This window comes from Bos indicus, chromosome 4 (assembly GCF_029378745.1).
Source record: "Bos indicus isolate NIAB-ARS_2022 breed Sahiwal x Tharparkar chromosome 4, NIAB-ARS_B.indTharparkar_mat_pri_1.0, whole genome shotgun sequence".
NCBI classification, from domain to species: Eukaryota; Metazoa; Chordata; class Mammalia; order Artiodactyla; family Bovidae; genus Bos; species Bos indicus.
In genome coordinates this window covers 37,796,047-37,818,585 of record NC_091763.1, presented here as the reverse complement: position 1 = coordinate 37,818,585, position 22,539 = coordinate 37,796,047, and the positions used below count along the sequence as shown (strand labels likewise).

General features: G+C 35.9%; 1 protein-coding gene across 8 annotated transcripts in view; it reads right to left on the bottom strand.

Annotated features, from left to right (window-relative positions):
- Window positions 1-22,539, bottom strand: part of PCLO (piccolo presynaptic cytomatrix protein) — a 398,862-nt gene that overhangs the window by 352,694 nt on the left and 23,629 nt on the right. For all 8 annotated transcript variants that reach the window (XM_070787660.1, XM_070787662.1, XM_070787664.1 and 5 more), the window contains exon 3: window positions 18,899-20,296. In XM_070787660.1, the coding sequence (XP_070643761.1) occupies window positions 18,899-20,296 (1,398 nt within the window). The remainder of the gene's footprint in view (window positions 1-18,898; window positions 20,297-22,539) is intronic.

Sequence of the window (22,539 nt, the reverse complement as noted above, 5' to 3'; positions counted from 1 at the left end):
CTGGAGCATAACTGCTTTACAACGTTGTGTTGCTTTCTGCCACACCTCAACATGAATCAGTCACAGGTATATATATGCCTGGGCTTCCCAGGTGGCACAAGTGGTAAAGAACTTGCCTGTCAATGCAGGAGTCATAAGCAATGAGAGTTTGATGCCTGAATTGAGAAGAGCCCCTGGAGGAGGGCATTACAATTCACTCCAGAATTCTTGCCTAGAGAATCACCAGGGACAGAAGAGCCTGGTGAGCTATAGCGCATAGGGTTGCAGAATTGGACATGACTGAAGTAACTTAGCAGGCATACACACGTACGTATGCCCCCTCCACCTTGAAGCTCCCTCCCACTTCCCACCCCTCCAGGTTGTCACAAAGCTCGGCTCTGAGCTCCCTGCATCATACAGCAAATTCCCACTATTTTACATATGGTAATATATTTGTTTCCATATTACTCTCTTAATTCATCCCACCCTCTCCTTCCCCTACAGTGTCCACAACTGTTGTCTATGTCTGCATCTCTGTAGCTGCCCTACAGATCCATCGATAGCATTTTTCTAGATTTCATATATATGCATTAATATACATTTGTTTTTCTCTTTCTGACTTACTTCACTCTGTATAACAGGCTCTAGGTTCATCCACCTCACTAGAACTGACTCAGATTTGTTCCTTTTTATGGCTGAATAATATTCTAGTGTATATATGTACCACAACTTCTTTACCCATTCATCTGTCAATGGACATCTAGGTTGCTTCCATGTCCTGACTATTGTAAACAGTGCTGCAATGAAATTGGGATGCCTTTTATAATGAAATTGGGTCTTTTATAATTATGGTTTTTTCAGGGTACATGCCCAGTAGTGGGATTGCTAGGTCATATGGTACTTTCATTCCTGGTAAATCTACCATTCTAATTCACCTATTTTCACATAAGAATGGTCTTTACAGTTTTATAAATGATTACAACAAAAAAGCAAAAACATATTTTAATTAGTATCATAAATACATGATTTCTCCAAATAGCATTTAGTTATTATGTCAATGGTTTCACAGCATTCCATCAATTTTGAAAGGTGGTCTTGCAGGTGAATTCAGATTTCCTAATTTGGAAGCAAATTCTGCAACTTACATTACATCTGGAACTTACTGGCACACAAGTTGGTATTTAATAAGTATTATGTAAGTTATAACATGCCATGTTTTCTCTATGTAACCATATCTATTGCTGGAAATGTAGATGTTTATTGTTTTGGGGGTTTGTTTGCTTTTACTACTAAAGAAAATAGTGCAGTAAAGCACTGGGCTTTCCTTCTCATAAATCTCTTAATTCATTTGTCTGGTAAAACAGTAAGGAATATTAACTATATCTCAGAACACAGATGCTCTTTGGTTCTGAATGAAGTGAGTGAAGTCACTCAGTCGTGTCCGACTCTTTGCGACCCCATGGACTGTAGCCTACCAGGCTCCTCCGTCCATGGGATTTTACAGGCAAGAATGCTGAAGTGGGTTGCCATTTCCTTCTCCAGGAGATCTTCCCAACCTAGGGATCGAACCTGGGTCTCCTGCATTGTAGGCAGACGCTTTATGGTCTGAGCCACCAGGGAAGTCCTTGGTTCTGACATGAATTTTTAAAAAAAGATATGTTAACAATTTATAACACAGGAGGTCAGTTTTATCACTACATTGCTTGTATTTAATCACTTGTTCTTCTTAAAAATCTCTTACCTTGTCTTCAGAAAAGCCCTCTTTTTCCTTTCTCCTGAATCACCCAACATGCTATGTTTTGCCTCCTTTCTTCCTTTGCCACAAACTTTGGCCTTTCCTAGCATTCAGTCCTCTATGTCTGCTTTTCTGTGTTCTTTTCTTCAACATTATAAAACAGTTTCATGATTTTGACATCATATCTCTTCTGATGATATCCAGTACAAGGTAACTACCTCTTAAATGTATTCTGAGAGCTAAAATTGACTAATCTAACTACCTTCTGAAATCAGTATTCTGGTAATTGAACATTACATATTTACTTGATTTTACAATCACTGCCTCAACATCGAAGAATGAAAACCAGAGAGTCATGTTTACCTTCTACTTCCACACAGCCAGCTAGGTGCTAAGCCCTGTAGTCCATCTCCTTCCCTAGAAGGAATTCTATAGTCTTATTTTCTATGTAATCTGGTTCACTTAATAAATTAACGATAAGATTACAAAATAAGGTCAAGCATTAAACTGTAAATTAATAAAAACCTCTCATTACTATCCCAAATAGAATAAAGCATTTCTACTTTTTTTTTGTTTTTTCTGGCCACACCATGTAGCATGCACCATGCAGCACTTAGTTCCTGACCAGCGATAAGACCTGTGCTTCCTGCAGTGGAGGTGCAGAGTGTGAACCACTGGACTGCCAAGGAAAAGTCCAACGCATTACTATTTCCACGCATGCATGCTTAGTCGCTCAGTAGTTTCCAACTCTTTGCGACCCCATGGACTGTAGCCTGCCAGGCTCCTCTGTCCATGGGGATTCTCCAGGCAAGAATACTGGAGTAGGTTGCCATGCTCTCCTCCAGGGGATCTTTCCAACCGAGGGATCGAACCCAGGTCTCCCGCATTGCAGGTGAATTCTTTACCATCTGAGCCATCAGGGAAGCCCCACCGTTTTCATGGGGGAAGGCTTTCAAGGAGAACTGACACCATAAAAATTACTTCTGAAACTGCTCTCACTCACTCTCCTTCCTGCAACAGGATTTGAGATAAATTAATTCTGCTTTAGGGCTTCCCTGGCGATTCAGAGGTAAATAATCCACCTGCCAATGCAAGAGACATGGATTTAATCCCTGGTCTGGGAAGATCCCCTGGAGAAGGAAATGACAATCCACTCCAGTACCCTTGACTGGCGAATCTGATGGACAGGGGAGCCTGGTGGGCTCCATGGGGTCACAGTGAGTTGGACATGGCTTGGTGACTGAACAACAACAATTCTGCTTTACATGCAGGTGTCACTTAAGTACCCATGTATAATTAAGTATCCACACTCTATGACAAAAATCAAATAAATAGGTGTGTTCTTTACAAAACATTCTACCTTTTATAAGTCCAATAACTCAGTTGCTTTGCTACACAGAATTCTAAGAAGGATCTCTTAAAGTTTCTGCTCTTTGGTTTACACATCTTATTTAATCCCCTCCCCTTTAGTATAGGTGGAAATGGTACATATGATGGAGCATCTCTCAATGATTAGGTTACTAATCAGTTGACTTTTGGGTAGATCTAATGAGATGATATCCAGTCAGGCTCAATTCAACCAGGTGATCTTTTGGGAAAGCCTGGGTCCTTCTTCAAGCCAAAAACAAAGTGTGAGATGAATTCCACATGAGTGAAATTCTTTGTTACTGGCTTTGAAGGTGGAGAAGCTCTGAAACAAGAAAGGCCATCAACCTGCAAAAACTAACAGCGGCCCCAGGGGATAGCTGCTAAGGAAACAGAGACATCATCCTGCAACCACAAAGAACTGAATTCTGCAACCAACCTGAACAAACTTCGAAGCAGGTTCTCTGGCAGAGCCCCACATAAGAACACAGGCCTTCCAACATCTTAATTTAGTCTTTTAAGATCTGCTCTGAGAAGCCAACTATGCCATACCAAACTTCTGAGCTACAAAACTGTGAGCTAATCCATGAGTATTGTTTTAAGCTGCAAAGTTTGTGGCAACTTGGTACAAAGCAATAGAAAACTAATACCCATGCAGGAAAAAAACAGTCTTTAGGGCTTGACTTTAGACTAATGTCACCTTTAAATCGACTCTATATTTAGACTTTCTTTCAATGTTACATATTTAAAAAAAAAAATAGAGTATATAACATCATTTTTATAACTACAAATGATATGATTGCTTATTTCTGTGTAACTTAAGTAACATTCTATCTGTCAAAAAGTATGTTTATAATTTCCCTGAGGATGACAAAGTGTTTTAATCAGGAAATACACACTTGTTTTTTATGAAGTAAGATAAATCATTATAACAATTCTGGATACTGGGCTTAATTTAGTAAAAAATCATCTGATATAAAGCCTTCATTTAATTCAAATTCTTTACAAATACAAAAATGTGAACTCATTTAAATATCAGGAAAGAAAATAAATTTCAGCCACAGTTGACATGAATTAAGCCATTTGGCCATAATTTTCAGGAAGCATTTCTCATGTTAAGATATTCTTGTTGGTAATACACACTCAGCAATTTTCTAAGGCTTTACAAATATACGCATTTTAAGAAAATTCATGCTATAGCTTCTCCCAATGAAAATCTTTTCAAAAATCTTAGAGTTACTTTGCTTCTTTTCATATGTAAAGAATGAATTCATATAAATACTCCATAATCACAGAGAAATTCTCACTAAATAAGTAAAAAAGTAAAAATAAAAGCACTGTTGACAACAAATAAAAGAACACAGCAATGCATGTGTTTCCTTTTAGTCAGGGCCCATTATTTTTTACCAAGTAATATAAATAACTTGAAATAATCTTTAAAGCTTGCAGTAAAGGCCCACAAATGCTATTTAGCATAAAACCACATTTCATTAAGCAGCTTAACTCTTCTTAGAAGTGAAGTTTCATTTAGAAAGGAATCATGTTTATCTTGTCTATTCAGCAAAAAGGATATGTTGATATAACAGTCCTTCTAGATTGGCCAAATGTGAGAAGAAAACTATTATTTATTAAGCTTTACCAAGTGCAGCATCATGAACTGTTCCGAGAGCTTAACAGACATCCACTCTTCTAATCTTCACAACAGCCCCATGAGGTAGGTCCTGTCATCATCATTATCATTTTAGAGGTGAGCAAACCAAGTCACCAGGAAGTGGCATAAGCACCATCTTGACACCCTGATATGCTGCCTCTCTATGGATCATCAAATTCATTTATCTTTTCCATGAAGCTCACTTTTATTCACTTATCTTCAGCCATAACAGATGATATACTATCCCTTATGAACTTAATTTTCTAATGAGACTTTATAGGCAGAAAGTTTTCCAAATACATGGTATATCTGTCTGCTTTTCAATGAGGCATAGTGGGAAAACATGAGGCAAGAAAGTCATTAAAAATATTTGCAGCTAGCCAGATATGAGGTTGACTAGATCTCAGCATTCTGAACCGATATCCAAGTATTGGATATTGTATCAGATACTGCGTCTGTAGTAACCATATATATAGGACTGTTTAAGCTGGTTTTAGAAAAGGCAGAGGAACTAGAGATTAAATTGCCAACATCTGCTGGATCATGGAAAAAGTCAGAGAGTTCCAAAAAAACATCTATTTCTGCATTCTTGACTATGCTAAAGCCTTTGACTGTGTGGATCACAATAAACTGTGGGAAATTCTGAAAGAGATGGGAATACCAGACCACCTGACCTGCCTCTTGAGAAACCTATATGCAGGTCAGGAAGCAACAGTTAGAAGTGGACACGGAACAACAGGCTGGTTCCAAAGAGGGAAAGGAGTACGTCGAGGCTGTATATTGTCACCCTGCTAATTTAACTTATATGCAGAATACATCATGAGAAATGCTGGGCTGGAAGAAGCACAAGCTGGAATAAAGATTGCTGGGAGAAATATCAATAAGCTCAGATATGCAGATGACACCACCCTTATGGCAGAAAGTAAAGAGGAGCTAAAGAGCCTCTTGATGAAAGTGAAAGAGGAGAGTGAAAAGGTTGGCTTAAAGCTCAACATTCAGAAAACGAAGATCATGGCATCCAGTCCCATCACTTCATGGGAAATAGATGGAGAAACAGTGGAAGGAGTGTCAGACTTTATTTTCTGGGGCTCCAAAATCACTGCAGATGGCATGAAATTAAAAGACGCTTTCTCCTTGGAAGGAAAGTTATGACCAACCTAGATAGCATATTCAAAAGCAGAGACGCTACTTTGCCAACAAAGGTCCGTCTAGTCAAGGCTATGGTTTTTCCAGTAGTCATGTATGGATGTGAGAGTTGGACTGTGAAGAAAGTTGAGCATTGAAGAATTGATGCTTTTGAACTGTGGTGTTGGAGAAGACTCTTGAGAGTCCCTTGGCCTGCAAGGAGATCCAACCAGTCCATTCTAAAGGAGATAAGTCGTGGGTGTTCATTGCAAGGACTGATGTTGAAGCTGAAACTCCAATACTTTGGCCACCTCATGCAAAGAGTTGATTCATTGGAAAAGACCCTGATGCTGGGAGGGATTGGGGGCAGGAGTAGAAGGGGACAACGGAGGATGAGGTGGCTGGATGGCATCACCGACTCAATGGACATGAGTCTGAGTGAACTCTGGGAGTTGGTGATGGACAGGAAGGCCTGGAATGCTGCGATTCATGGGGTCGCAAAGAGTTGGACACAACTGAGCCACTAAACTGAACTGAACTGAAGACATTCATTGGGTAAAGATTTAATGAGAGTCTACTATACGCCAATCACCTGGATTTGTGTCTACTGTATACCAAAGAATTGGTACTCATAGAACTTGTACTTAGTAAGGCAAAGAGATAATTTTTAAAAAACATGATAAATTAATAACGAACTATTTTGTAGCAAAGTAGGAAGTGCTATGGACAGAAGAAAAAGAGAGTAGGGCAAGGAATTTTTGCATTATGGGAGGTGGGAGGCAGGTTACAGTATTAACTAGAGTGGTCTAGGTTAACTTCACTATTTAAATAAATAATTTTAAGATAGAAATTTCTTATTTTTTCATGCAGAAAAAGCTCATCTTCTTTCTAATACTTCTGTACTTTAAGAACATATGCAAAGATATATATATATATATATATGTATATTAGTATGTAAGACTTTTAAAGAGAGCTTTAAAAATACTTGCAGCCAATAGAGAACTAAATAGCAAAGTTTCACACTATTTTTAACTATAATTATGATGCTATTAACACAAAGCATGCCTTTTACTCTGTGTATCCTTTCCCTAAATTCTGTGTTTCCTTCACTGAACAAACATGTATTGATTACCTACCACCTCATGGTATTTTGATAGCACTGATGGTGCTCCAGGAGTCACAATCCTATGGGATGACAGGAACAGACAACTGCAAAATATTTAAGAGGCCTGATTGGAGTATTATAACCGGAAGCAGGAATCAAGAGGAAAAGGTATCTGAGATGAATCTCAAAGAACAGACAGGTGATAAAGATGTGGGAAAGTGGAGAATCCTGGGGCACATGTGAAGGGCATATGCATAGTACTGAGGCACAAAGAGTATTCCAAGTATACACTTGTATATACAGTTTGTGGCATTTAGTCCTACATGAGAGAAGTCTAAGGGATTCAGCAGAACATGACAAAAAAGGAAACTGCAGACATACAGAAACTTGTAGGAGAATGAAATTCAAAAAACTGAGTTTCCCCAAATGAAATATTCTGGGCCTTTTGCATTAGCAGAGATGACAAACAAAAGCTCAAACAAGCCTCTCATGGTGAGGCTAAGAAGAGGATGAGAGAAGAGTGATCCTTTTAGCAAGTATTAATAAAACTGACAATAGTTGAAAGCTACCATTCTGGGTGAGTGATAGACAAGGAAAAGTCTGAAATGACTTTCTGGGTTTGTGATGCATTTCAGTCTGACAGGGAACACATGAAGAAGAACACGGGGTAAAAAAGGATGACTCCAACATGGGGCATGTTGAATGTGAAGGGAGTGTCACACACCTTGTTGGAAAACTTCCCTACACAGAGTCATTTATGTCTCTGGAAGCAAAATAAAGAATTCTAGGATATGAAAATGAAGGTATTAATTAAAATCTATTTAAAATACTATTTCTTGAGCAATGTGTGTCATTTAGAATACTAGTTCTGCCCAGTAGGTAAAAAGACTATGTAGTAATATTTTTTAATATTTGGTTTAACAAGGTTCTTTATTAAAAAAGGCTTGTCACAGAAGTAATACATGAAATTCATATCTTTAAAAGAGATTAAATATGAAGCATTTGCAAATTTTCTTGAGGGATATGTTTTTAGTGTAGCATCTTATGGGACTCACATAAAATGCATTTTTGAAAAAGAAAAAAAAACTCATCGAAGATTATTCAAACAGGTGTATTATCGGAATGTGTCAGGTCTGACATTTAGTTTACATCTTTACATTATATTACAATGCCTTGAGAACACTGACACTAGGTCATCTAGAACTTCATAAACGAGCGAGGCTTTTAAATCGAGGATGATCTTTTTATGAGGCTCAGCTGACACTTCACTTCTATTTAAGACTTTAAGTCTATTATTAAGATTTTCATATACTTAGATAATACTTATGTAATACTTCTGTATGAATACGAGTTTTTCTTTTTAGAAGAGTAGTTACTTTTCCACTGGTTACTCATGTATTGCAGTATGTCAATGAATTAAGCAAGAATGTAAGAATAAATACGTGACATTTAATAGATGCCAGAAGTCCACAGTTTCAAGAAAGCTAAGTAAATAGCAAAAGAAATTGACAGACATTCCTGCATACCATTTATTCAGTGAAAAGGTCTATTGTTTACTGAGTTCTTTAATTAGCTTTGCTTTAGAACTGTGGCTCAGGTAGAAAGGTCCTATTTTTAGCAGATGCAAAATAAAACTGCCTGTGATGGTATTCTGAGCTGATGAAAGCAGTGACAATGTGTGATATGTTGAAAAAAAATTATTCTATTTAATAAGTTATGGAAGAATGAGATAAACTGGGTGAAATTCATTAATTTAATTATTGTGACATGCTTAAATGGCAATCTAAGTAAATACAAATCTAATCTAAATATTTAAAAACAATTAAGATAAACTCATAACCATCTTTCCTGTGATCTTTAATAGCTGTTATAAAACCCTTCTCATGGTCATACAAAGAAAAAAAACTAAAAATGCTTTAAATGAGTATCCCTTCTTTCTGTGGTTTACCAAATTGATAAGTTAAAATGACGTATCTTCCAACATTTGATTGTTCATTTTTTTCTCATGGAATTTTAAAAAATACAAAAGAGAAGCAAAAGTATTTAAATATAAGTTTAGGCATTCCACACACAGATATATGAAGTTATTTTTATTCCAATGGTTAATTCTATGTGCAAGGCGTATTTTTTATTTCTTCTGATCATACTTCTACCTGACATTATACATTTTTAAACTTGGTAGATGTAATTCACAGTTCTACATGTTAATACACAACACTTCATGTGTGTTATTTCCCAAAATTAAACCCCATGGTATTTTAAGTCCTAATTTCTTCCCAGGGAAATTTCTAATTTTAGATCTAAAATAGGTACACAGGCATATGTATACAGGCTTTGTTGGTGGCTCAGTGGTAAAGAAATCCACCTGCAATGCAGGAGATGTGGATTTGATCATTGAGGGGTTCAACCCCTGGATCTGGAAGATCTCCTGGAGAAGGAAATGGCAATCCATTCCAACATTCTTGCCTGGAAAATCCCACAACAAAGGATCCTGGTGGGCTACAGTCTATGGGGTCACAGAAGAGTCGGACATGACTTAGCAACTAAAACAACATATGTGTATATATATATACACACATATTATCTTCCAATATTAACATTAAAACAAAACAGTCTCAATTATTACAGACTGTCATAATTAGAATTATTTTGAATCTGATTAGGTTGATTTTTATAATCTAATCAAGGAGTAATCTCAAAGTCAGGCCCACAACTCTGTGTAGTAGAAATGTCATTGAATTTATTTTTAAATCACATTAATATATGGGGGGTATATAACCTACATATAATATGGAAAGAAAATGTTAATATAAATTAAATAATGGAATGTGTATTTTCTTCCAGAGAAATTCTTGTTTGAATATAAAATTGAGTTGTTTGTTTTAGGAAGTTTTCCTGTTTCTTTTGTTCACAAAGTTTAAGAAAGGAAAGAAGTTTTAAAAGGAGATGCAGAAGACAAACAATGAAAAGGTTATTTTTATTTAGTACTACAAGCACTACTGTATGATCCCAACTGTAAGCAGAAAACTTCGGTTACCTGAGTCTAATTTGCTTCATTTTTAAAGTATGAGGTTTGAGAAGCAGCTTTTTTTCATGAGAGTTTCAGATCAGAGGCAAGAATCAGGCCCAAGAATAAGAGAGGCAGCCAAATGAGAGCTTCCAGCCCCAAGTTAAGCAGAGGAAGCTGGCCCCAACCAGCATACTTCCACTTTTATCTACAGTTCCACTTTTTTTCTACACATGGTCTCTGTGTGTGTGTGTGTGTGTGTGTGTGTGTGTGTGTGTGTGTGTGTGTGTTAGTTGCTCAGTCACATTAGACTCTTTGCGACCCCATGGACTGTAGCCTGCCAGGCTTCTCTGTCCATGAAATTCTCCAGGCAAGAATACTGAAGTGCGTTGCCATTTCCTCCTACAGATGATTTTCCTGACTCATGGATCAAACCTGGGTCTCCTGCATTGCATGGTTTCTACATTTAATGTTATTTGGAGGAGAAATTTACAATATTTTAAGCTTTAAAACCATTGGTTTATTAAAAGACAATCCTCAATGGGACTCTCCTGCACCTTCATCCGTAAAAGGCTCTGCCAACAATACAAGACCCTGGCTGCTCTTCACCTTGGCCATTCTTCAACTTCGGTGTGCAACAGGTAACCTTAGGGATGAGGTAATAACTCCACAGGACAAAGAGCAAACTGGCCTACTGCTTGTTATAAAAGAGGTGGCTTCCACAAGCTCAGTGCTCCTTACCTGTGATTCACACCTGCATGTGTAATGTCAATGTAGGTCCATGTCTCATGTGATCCCCCAAGAGTGGGGGACAAGCAGAATGGATGCAAATATGCTGACATTCATCCTGCCTCCTGTGCTATGAGTATTAATGTTCTTTGTCTCTGACCTAGGAGTGTCGTGTCTACTAGTGGCACCTATGAAACTGTAACAAGTTAGTTTATTGGCTTATAAGTAGAATAGTAGTAGTTTGTAAGTAGTAAAGTTAAATTCTGGCCAGGACAATGCCATATTACTAGACTCTTGCTAAGGTTTTTGTGCATATTTAATATTTTTAAATACTAAAACTATACTAATAAAAACAATAAAGCACTAATATTCTAAATTAGATATATAACTAACAGTACAAATGAAAGAATCTAGAAAAGCAAACTGTGTCTTAATGGAAATTTATTACGTGAAACATGACACGAAAAACCAGTGAAAATGATGAATTGCTGCTTAATAAATAAGACAGAGGCAAGTGGCTATACATTTTGAACATATAAAGTTAGGCACTTCACCTCATATGGTACCAAAAAAAATGAATTACAGATAAATATGTGATTAGAAGTAAAAAATAAAACTACAGATGTTTAGGAATAAATGCAGAAGGCTATTTTTATAATAAAAATGTGAAAAGGCCTTCTTTAGCAAAATAAGCAATCAAGGGAAAATTAAAAGATTTGATTGCATAAAAGTTTTTTTTTTAATTTCATGTACAGAAGAAAATTTCATAAAGTTTTTTTGCATTAAAAACCCAAGTGATCAACATGGAAAATCATTTCAAGATAAGATGACAAAGAATTCAATAATTTAAAATATTTTAAGAAATACACAGACATAGACACATGAAAATATGACCAATGGGTATAAATGGGCAACTTCAAAAAGGAAAAATACAAGTAGTTGATAAGCTCATGATGTTCACATATATAATGTTTACTCTCAAAATAGGCATGGATATTTAATATTATACAACAATACTGCTTAGTTTCTGACTCTTGAAACCAATAATTATGGACTACCAGTCAGTGTGGAAATTAGACACACTAATAGTTTGTTGGTAGGACTATGATTACTACTCTTTTAAACAAGGTAATATGGAAACTCTGTTAAACATCACTTGTCTTAACTTTGCCCACCTGTTTCAAGGAATTTATCTAATATATCAAGATATAACGGGAAAATGTATGTGTAGATGTTTTACTGTAGCCTTGTTTGCACATTAATAGAAACTCAAAACATCCTCAATTTCTCAGTTTTCATGAGGAGAATGTACATCAGTATTGAGATGCTGCAGAGTTATTTCCCTCACAAGTAGAATTAAGCAAGTCAATGAGAGTTCACTTGAAAGAATGTCAAATGTACAAAATTTTGTAAAAAAAAAACTCAATGAAAACAAGTATAGTAAGAACACATGTTCATTTCCAAATAAATACATTATTTCTGAAAACACAAGCTCATAAAACTTTTTTCAAAGATCTGAAATCTGTCTACATTTCACTGTTTGTATAACCATTATATAAATAAACAAAAAGCAAAAAAAAAGGCTAAAGAGATACTAAAGCATTAACATGACGTACAAGGGGAAGAGGAAGCTTTTCATGCTTCTTCAGATACTTTAGTACTCTGTGGATTGTTATAAGGAATAATGCTTTTATAATACAAATTATTGGAATAGAGTTTTAAAAGAAAATGAATGGCCATGAAGAAATGGAAGGAAGAAAAAGCAGACAACACATTCAAATTCTAACATAATGTATTGCTGACACTTCTAGAAGCAATTGACCTCAAAATATATGATTTTTCATCCAAAGCTACAGGAAGAATATAAAGAGGGCCAAGAGTTCTGGGGGAAAAAAAGAATAGAGGAAATATTTGGAAAAATAGAATAGAGGAAACCAGAAGAGTCAGTAGAAAAGATATCTTGACCTAAAGGTTGGTAGGACCACAGTACACTTATCAATAGTACTGATATCTCATACTGATGATTAGCAGGGCCTAGAATAGTGATCATCAGGCTGGGCTGGGCCAGGCTAGGTATCAGTAGTTTATCTCCTGATGATGAGAGCCTCAAGAACTATTTGCTCAGTAGAGCACAGAAAGAGAACCAGATATGTTGTATAATATGGGGAAATTAAGCTCTGGAAGAGAAAATAAGCTCTGGAAGCAATAAATATAGTAATAGTGTTTTTCTTGTATAAAGAGAAAAACATATATCCTACATAGAAGTATACTGTAGTGCATGCATACGCAACTGCAAAGTGACATGTGAAAAGGCAGTCATAACAGCAATATTTAAGGATAAGTCTTACACAATAGTAACCAAATTAAAATTATCAGTGAGATATTTTACAGTTTCAGTTTCCATACTAAAGTTTCAAAATCTAATGTGGTTTTTGCACTTTCAATAATCTTAATTTGACCCATGGTGCTCAATAGCCATGTTCGTCCAGTGACTATCTTATTAGGCAATGCATCTTTAGAACAACAGTAGCACACATGCAAAGTTAATCAAACTAAAAATGGATAAAACTATGGTGGAGAACCAGTTTAAGATATATATACATGGCAATGGCAATCCACTCCAGTAGTCTTGCCTGGATAATTCAATGGACAGAGGAGCCTGGAGGGCTATAGTCCATGGAGTCGCAAAGAGTCAGACACGATTAACTAACACACGCATATATATATAAAACCCATGCTCCAGCAATCCCACTCCTGGGAATGTAACAAAGGAGGCTATACAAAAATGTTGGTAGAAGCAAAGATTAACCACCACCACTATCACCAGTGGAACATTTACATTATTTTCATGGAGTAAAGTCTTCGCATGCATTGACAGCAATATAATATTGACAGTATTTCTTACAGTTGGAGCAACTATCTTTTTTGACCTCACGTGTGCTATACATGAAAGCAGGGACATCATTTCATCATTCAGTCATATGCTTTCACCTAAATAAAAGTTGTGGAAAGGCTTATGCAGAAAAAGGATGATGCTAGCCTCTATGCTTCTGAAGTTCTCAATCTGCATATGCTTCTAAATTCAGCCATATAACACAACCACCATTATTCTGTGGGCCCCAAATGTTACCTGATTTGATGCACGTTTTAGCAAATTTGTTGATATCAAAGTCTTAGTAATTACCAACTGACACAAGCACAGAAGAAATGACATTTGTTATCCAGTTCCCCAGGGACAGAAGAGCCTGGCAGGCTACTCCATGAAGTCGTAAGAGTAGGACATGACTTAGCAACTAAAGAACCACCATCTCCCTCTCCATGTTACTTAAACATGGTCTAGGGGATCAAGCATTGTTTCAGCCTCTGAATGATACCTCTGTGGCTTGGTAACTACCTGTCTGATCTTCATTCTCCTGATCTCTAAAGCAGCTCTAAAATCTACTCTACAGGGTTGTTGTGAAAAAAATGCCTGATACAGTGTGTTTCACATATTGCTGTTGTTTAGTCACTAAGTCATATCTGACTCTATGATCCATGGACTGTAGCCTGCCAGGCTCCTCTGTCCATGAAAATCCTTATAGGCAAGAATACTAGAGTGGGTTGCCATTTCCTTCTCCAGGGGATCTTCCCAACCAAGGGATCGAACCTGCATCTCCTGCATTGGCAGGAGGATTCTTTACCACTGTGCCACCCGGAAGGGTGTCACATAGAATTAGTCAAATACCAGTTTACTTTTTCCTACAATGTCTGCACAATGTTATGTCTGAATTGTAATTAGAACCATCTATATACATTTAATATCTAAATAAAAGTTCTGGTAATCCAAGAGATACAAATCAAAGGAATCATATGATAGCATTTTTAAACTTCCAAATTAACCAATTTTATTATAAATGATAGTATTCAAATTTGGATAGGCTGCATTAAGAAAGGCATCAACTGCTATCATACCTCCAAAAAAATTTTGATAACTTCAGGGTTCTTATTCTTTGATTTAGTAACCTTAGTACCACTAAGCTTTCTCTGAAAAACAGTTAAAATGCAAATATTTATACTCCAAAATATTCACTTTATTTATAATAAAAAATGAAAATAACCTAAAATAAATGTTTATTATTTTTCATAATAAAAAATGAAAAACCTAAGGTATTAAGTCCTTAATACCAGGACAATGTGTATGACAAAAACATACAACCAAAGAACCATAGAACTGAATGTAATCATTTTATGTAATATTTAAGAAGTGTTTAATCACATTAAAAATGGAATATCTTAATAGAACTACCACATAGAGCAGAATGCTAAATACTTAAAAATGCATAGATAAAAAGACTAATGAAGAATCTACTTTTTTGTTTCAATTTCTTTAAACAAAATATCTCTATTTTAAACCCATTTTTGGATCTTTCTTCAACTAGATATCACTTAATAAAAAGGTAATATCAAATTTCTTCTAAAGACTATTAAGCAAAAACTTTATTTCTACAAACTTCTCAGTTATCTTATGTTAGCCAGAAAGTGCAAACAGATGTCCCTCTTTTCTTGGGATGCCAGAAATTTTTACACAGAACGTGTATTTATCTCTGTTGTGGAATTCTTTAAAAACTGATTATTGGTAGAATTATTTTCTCCTTATTGAGTTCTAATCATTCTTTTAGTTTTTTTGCTCATATACATATGCATGTGTATGTGTATATATATCTATTTTAGTAATAGATATTACTATAAAATCGTAATATTTTAGTAATAGATATATTTTTTAAACTTTAAGCAATGGTCTTTAAAGTTAAACCAAGATATTACCTGTTTACTAAACTAAGACTTTCTGAGAGAGAAGGGTCCAAGAGAGGGTCTGAGAGAGAACGCAGAAGTCACCTTGGCTACAGAGTAAAGATCTGAAGGGAACTCAGGTACATTACTGGATCTTAATCAGCTCAAAAGGCCCATTTGTTGCCTGGTGACAAATATATGCTGGCTATTTCAACATCATTCAAGCCATGCATAATTATCTTACTAAGGAAGCAGAAATATGACTCTAGGACTCCTTGAAGCATGTGGAAACAAATTTAAGTTGTATTTTCATAGTAAGAATTTCCTTTACAAAAGAGCAACACAAACAATAAAACACCCACTATGAGTAGACTTCTTTCTGCACTTAAACTGACCCGGAATAATTAAAATTCACTAGGTAAATTTATTGCCAATTTACACTGTTTTTCTCAACATGCTTCCAAATTCTATAAGACTAGCTCTTTCAGAAAGCCTTGCTGCCTCATAAAACTCCTTCAAAGACAAAATATTTCTTGATTTGGCAGAATTTCAAGCCTAAAAAACCATTCCTTACTATCAGAGGTTAATGGATGATAGTATTATGTGCGCACACTGGGCACAGAACAGTTAAACCATAAGGCTTAGGCTGAAGCCTGGCATCACCCCAGGGCCCTGCAGGCAGCCTTGGCGCTCTTCGGGTGCTGTGGGAGATGCTGAGAAGGACATACAGCAAACAACCTTAGAGACACGTGTGTTTGATGAATGGATGGGGAAGTGGGGAGACACTGTTTATAGTTCCCAACCCATGAAAAACCAGGACCGGCTCTTCTCACCACTAGAACAGAACAGAAGAAGGGGAGGGCAGCAAGGCATCTGGAGAACAAGACATCCTGTCTCATAAGAAGGGAGGGGGAGAAGCAGAGGCTGCATACCATGTTATATGTGCTTTACTAGAAAAATAAATGGAAATATGTAGTTGAATTCTTTCTTGAGGAATACCATTTCTCTGCATTGTAGGCTTAAAGTCTGAGTATTTTCAGTATATGCTCTCTCAAACTAGAATCAAAGTACAGTGCCAGCCCAGCAGAAAATATTGGATCACAAGAAAATTATCACAAGCAGAACAAAGAAATCACAGAAACAAAGCAAGGAAACAAGGATCAAGGATGAGATATTTTCTAACCACTCAAAATGAGGAGAGATTAGTAAGTAATATAAACACTGGGACAGCACAACAAATAAAGCGTATACATTGAATTTAGAATTTCCTGAATATACAAGTACATGTACACATACACACACATACATGCAAACACGGGGTGTCTGTTTCAACCAGTCTCTTCTGCCAGTCCTCCAAAGTCTTCTAGGTGAAAGAGCAGGAGCTACATATAAGGAACACAGATTAACTCCAGTAACCTTCATTCACTCCCTTGATGTCAGGGTAGCTAATGGACTTTACCTAAAGATCAGATGGTATTAAGGTCTTAGACCAGCTAAAAACTTCCCTCAGATTAACACAGTCAAGTGGAGACAAGAACATGAGTCAACTGCTTTTGTTACATCATATTTTTCTCTCCTTTGAAATATGATCTTCCACATTCAAAGAAATGGCCAAAGAAAAAAACAATCTGAACAATGACAGATTATCTAAATTCCACTGATGTATTTAAAATAGAGGAGTTCTCATGCACCATTTGAAAACTTAAAACCACTTATATTTTCAAACTATTGAAATTCCACACACATCCTAGATAATAATTCTCTGATTGATTCAAGAAATCTTTCAAAATTACCACTTCTGAAATATAATTTGCCAACACAGAAAATCAAAGATTTTCCTGAGAGATTTATTGTCCCTCTTCTCAAGAACTCTCACTTTACACCTCCAAACACTTACAGAATTCTAACAAACACTATGACCCAAATGCATACATACATATAAGTGTTTACACACATACACACATTATAGCCCTTCCTTCAGAGTGTACAAAACACACTTCTTCAGGGTATTTTAGTTTTTAGTGTTGCAGTTTGTTTTATAACCATTTAAATACTGATATCATAAAGCTCTTCATTAAAAGGTACAACTTCTCAAATGTATGAAATTAATACAATTGTCCTGGAAAAACTGAAATTCCCCTCTTCATAAATATACAATGAAAAACAATTCTAAAACTATGGAAGAAATTTAAAGTTGTTTTGGTCTTGCACTTAATTCCAAATACTGTAAGTAATAATTACACTTGTAACCATTCAAGAGGTGCTGAGAGAAACCATCTTTTTTTTTTTAACCTTTAAAACAGATCCTGGTTAACATTATTCATCACAGTTAAAGAAGATAAAAATCAACTTAAGTCTATAGGGACAATACTTTTATATGGTGTTAGGCATGTCAAAGCAATCAAATACTTTCAAAAGTGAAAAAAGTTTAAAAGTTAAAAAGTTTAACTCAAAAACAAGAATCTCTAAAGCTTCTTTTGTATAGTTGTTAAATCCAACTATATAATATTTTTTTTTGCATTCCAATGAATTACAAAATCAAGGAGGGGAAATAAAATAATCCTTAAGTATTACTGATTTGCATAAAAATAATGAACAATGATTTAAATTCAATCCCAAAATGTTTACTAAAATATCACTGTTACTTACCTAAGCAGCAATCATTCAACCCCTCAGTCTCCTAAGATCCAAATACTCTAACAGCCTTAACACAGTCTTAATGCTTATTGATTCATTCTTCTATAACTATATTAGGTAGAAAATTGTTATCTGCTTTTTACACTGTGGAAGAAGTGTTTTGGTCTTCCCATTAAAAAAAAAAAAAAATCCTTGACGTTAGTCACTGAAATCCATATAATTCCTTTTTCTTTCCACAGTTCCTAATAAAGTACTCTATTATATTTATGCCAGATAACAGCTTAAACAGGATTATAAAAAGTCTAAGTATTATATATTTGAACCAATATTTTCTAGCAGACAATATTATTAACTTACACTAAGCTCGTAACTTTTGTAAAATAACAGATCTCATGTAGTTTATGGATTTGCAATCAATCAAGCTTCTCTTTTCAATGTATGAAAGAGACTGGAAGGATGAGAGACAGTGGGAACAGTAAATTACAATACTTATTTTGTGTTTTCAGGTGAAAACCATAGGATGTTAATTCATAAAAGAATGGGATAGTCATTATTTTAAGTTATCAGCTAATTTCATCTTCTTACTTTTTGATACATTAAGCCAGAAAAGTATAAATTACATGAATGTTTAAAAAGAAAGCATAAGCCTAATATGTAATTAAAGCTCCTTCAAAGATAACAATATCAGTTTTTATTTACTCAGAAATGTATTTTTTGCCAGGAAAACTGACTACCAAAACATTTCTGAATTAACACCATATACTCACACTCATATGTGATACCACTATTGCTTACCTCAGTCAAGTGCGGTGTAGGGTTAAATCCACAGAGATTACACACTTGTTTCTTACATTCAGTGCAAGTGTTGAAGTTAGGAGGATCCTTAGAACTTATGTTGAGTTCAGTTTTGCAGAGAGGACAGGCTGATTCTGGTTTGGGGGTTTCTTCCAGTTTGGGGGGAAGAACAACCTTTTGAGGTTCAGCCGTGGAAGGCTTGCTGTCCTTAGTAGGCAGAGGCTTCTTTTCTGTTTCTGTTCTTTTTACTGTTGAAACTTGTTCAGCTTTGGGCTCTAGTTTTTCAATTACTGGAGCTTTGGTTTCCTTTTTCACAGGTAGAGCCTTTGCAGGTGCTGGCGGTGCTGTGGATTTGGGTGGCCCTTGAGAAGTAGGTGGTTGTGAAGGAGGAGGGACTTGTTTTGTTGGGGCCGCTGGCCCACCCTGTGAATGAGACCCAGGCTGGCCTGCTGTGGAGATCAGATTTGATGCCTGGCTAAAGATGGATGCTCCAAATCCAAAGAGTTTCCCAGTCACTGTTTCTTGAGGAGTTGTAGGCTGTGATTTAGGGGCATCAGTAATACTTCCAAGATTTAGGCTAAAACGTCTCGACTGTTCCTGAGGCTTTGGGGGCTGTGGAGATAGAGGGGCAGTTTGTCCAGTGGGGGGTCGTGGACCTTGGGGTGTCAGTGCCCCTTTTGGCATCGGCTTGGTGTCTGGCTTAGGACTCATTTTGGTTTGTGCTTTCTTGGGTTCGTCCTTTTTCTGAACTGGATCAACTTGTTTTTGATCTTTGCTCTCTGGAGTAGGTCCAGGATGTGAAATAATTTTTGTATCTGATGCAGGTCGAGGTATGACTTTAGAATCTACTGGGGTAACTTTTTCTCCTGTTGGTGGAAAACTCTGAGAAGGTTTGGCGGAGTCTGGTTTTAGAGGAGGAGTTGTTTTCTCTTGATCCTTTGATGGTATTTTGGGGCCTGGAATGTCCGGTCTTGTTGCTGTTGATGATGAAGACACAATGTCTGTGGCTGGCTTTCCTGCCTTGGGCTGCTCTGGTTTATCATCAGCGGTGGAGACCTTGGCCGGTTCAGACGAGACAGAAGGCTCTTTGGGAGGGACTGGCTTGGATGAGGACTCTGCCTCAGGAGGCTGCTGGGATGAGACTGGGTGGGGGCTGTGAAGGGTTGGTTGTTTCACTAGTGGTGGGGGCTTTTTAGACTCAGCTACCTTTGAGACATCCTGTTTGGGGATAGTGTCTTTCTTTGGAGAAACCTGCTGTGACGGAGTGGGTGGCTTGCTCACTGCTGATGCAGGAACAGGGGTAGTCTTCGGTTTGGGCTGGGGTGATGATGGAATTGGAGCCAGGTTACCTCCTAGAGCTCTCTGCATCTGACAGTTTAAACAGAGCCACTCTTTCATCTAGAAGTAACATAAAATAACAGTCAGTAAGGTAATAACAAGGTAGAAACAAAAGCATTTTAAAAACTGCATTGGTAGCTTTTGAAATTATGTCTCTCATCACGCAAACCATAAAATCTAGATCAAATAATTTTAGTTAATTTATATATTTATATACAGTTAAGTATACAAAAATATAACTAATGAAACTCAGAGATGTAAGCACTTTATTTTAAGCAATATAAAATTAACACAGAAAATTTTCTTGTAACATTAGCTTTATTTTTGCCTTTGATTTACTCAAAGTTTGATTACTCCCAGAAATAGAAAACCATGTACAATAAAAGAAAATGATTATTAATATAACATATTAGATTCCATAATTAGTTATGTTGGATATTTTCTCTGTTGATGGCTCATAAACAGGTTTCAGTTATATAACCCAGAGTATGCTTGTCAAAATTACTAGCACATTGCTAATTTCTTAAATTAGCAAGAGAATCACATCTCCCCTCCAAGGCAACATAATCAAATGTGAGAAAATCATAACTATTAATCACTGTGGGTTAGAAAGAAAACATTCTCTCTTAAGAAAGCAAAGAAAAAATAATGGCATCCCCTGAAATTATTATAGATATAGCATGATCAAAAAGAGAAAAGTTACTTCCTCATAATTTTTATAAATGGAAAGAGCAATATATGTATACAATATATTTACCTGACTGGTGAGATATGTATATGTGTGAGACACACATTGTGTGTGTATATATATGTATATATTTATGTGTGTGTGTGTATATATATATATCATGTATAGGTATAAATGCATTTCTTCTTTAACATCACATTTATTGTTAAAAGGAGAAGGTGAAATTGGTACTAATATATTTTAGAAGATAATCTTAAAAAATGTATATTCCACATTTACCTATTTTATTCTAAAATAATATACGCTCATTATACAAAATTTTAAATATTACCAAAGTAATCTAGAAGGGTAAATTTTATACAACCTAATCTTTAACTCCCAAAATAACCAATGTCACCAGTTTAGCACTGAAGTTCTTTGTTCAAAATTCTACACGATGCAAAACTAAATATATGGTGCATAAGTACCAAAAAAGTTCTGCAGAATACAAAATTGTAAAGTATTAGGTGGGCAAACAACATACTCTTACTTGAAATAATTCCCTTTTGTAAAAAAAACTAAACTAAGCATTCCTAACTTTTAAAAACTATTTTTCCACTTGACAGTTTACATTGTTAACATTTAATTTAAAAAAACTCCTGTGTCTTTTTCTGAATCATTAAAATGAATTTAAAATTTAAAGAAAGGATATTGAAATTATTTAAACTCAGGTACCAGTATGCATGTGTGCTAAGTTGCTTCAGTCGTGTCCGACTCTTTGTGACCCTATGGACCATAGCCTGCCAGGCTCCTCTGTCCATGGGATTCTCCAGGCGAGAATACTGTAGTGGGTTGCCGTGCCCTCCTCTAGGGGATCTTCCTGACCCAGGGGTTGAACCTGCATCTCTTATGTCTCCTGCATTTGCAGTTGAGTTCTTTACCACTGACACCAGTGGGAAGCCTAAGGTACCAGTATAACAGGGCTTATTTTATAATCTCATGGAAAGCAAACTTTTGTTTGGAGAAGGTTGAAGGAGATTTTCAACTCTGACAAGTTATATTTGTTTAAAAATCTGAATCAAAAAGCAAAATTAAAACATTTGTTACCTACAGGTTAAGAGGCACTTGGGTTTTTATTACATTCATTTTCAATATGAGTATTAAGTACTTATGTTTACCTTTTTCTATGTTTGAGGCATTTCACAAAATAAATAACTTTTTAAACATACAGATATTTGAATCCCAAAACATAATCAATCCACTGTTACTAATGTAAGTTGTATGACTAAAGGGTTAGCTTGAATGTAAGGAAATCCACTCCATCATGCCCCCTTCTTGATGGATGGAAATTTCTCCATAAACACTCATCTATCCACTCAACCATCTCTCCTAATGCCAATGTCAATTCTGCTGTTCCACTATTTACTTTTTCTCATTTGTTTTCAATCTTAAATGACACCATGTCACCTTATAATCATGCAGTCAGACAAGATGAAAGAAGAAAATATAATTAAAATGATAATTCTTTACTTATAAAATAAGTATCTGATAATGATACTGTCATAAGTCCTCTTTTCCTTTCCTCTGAAAGTTCTCTCTCAACTCTCATCCTTCCAATTTCTTTGGATGCATTTGG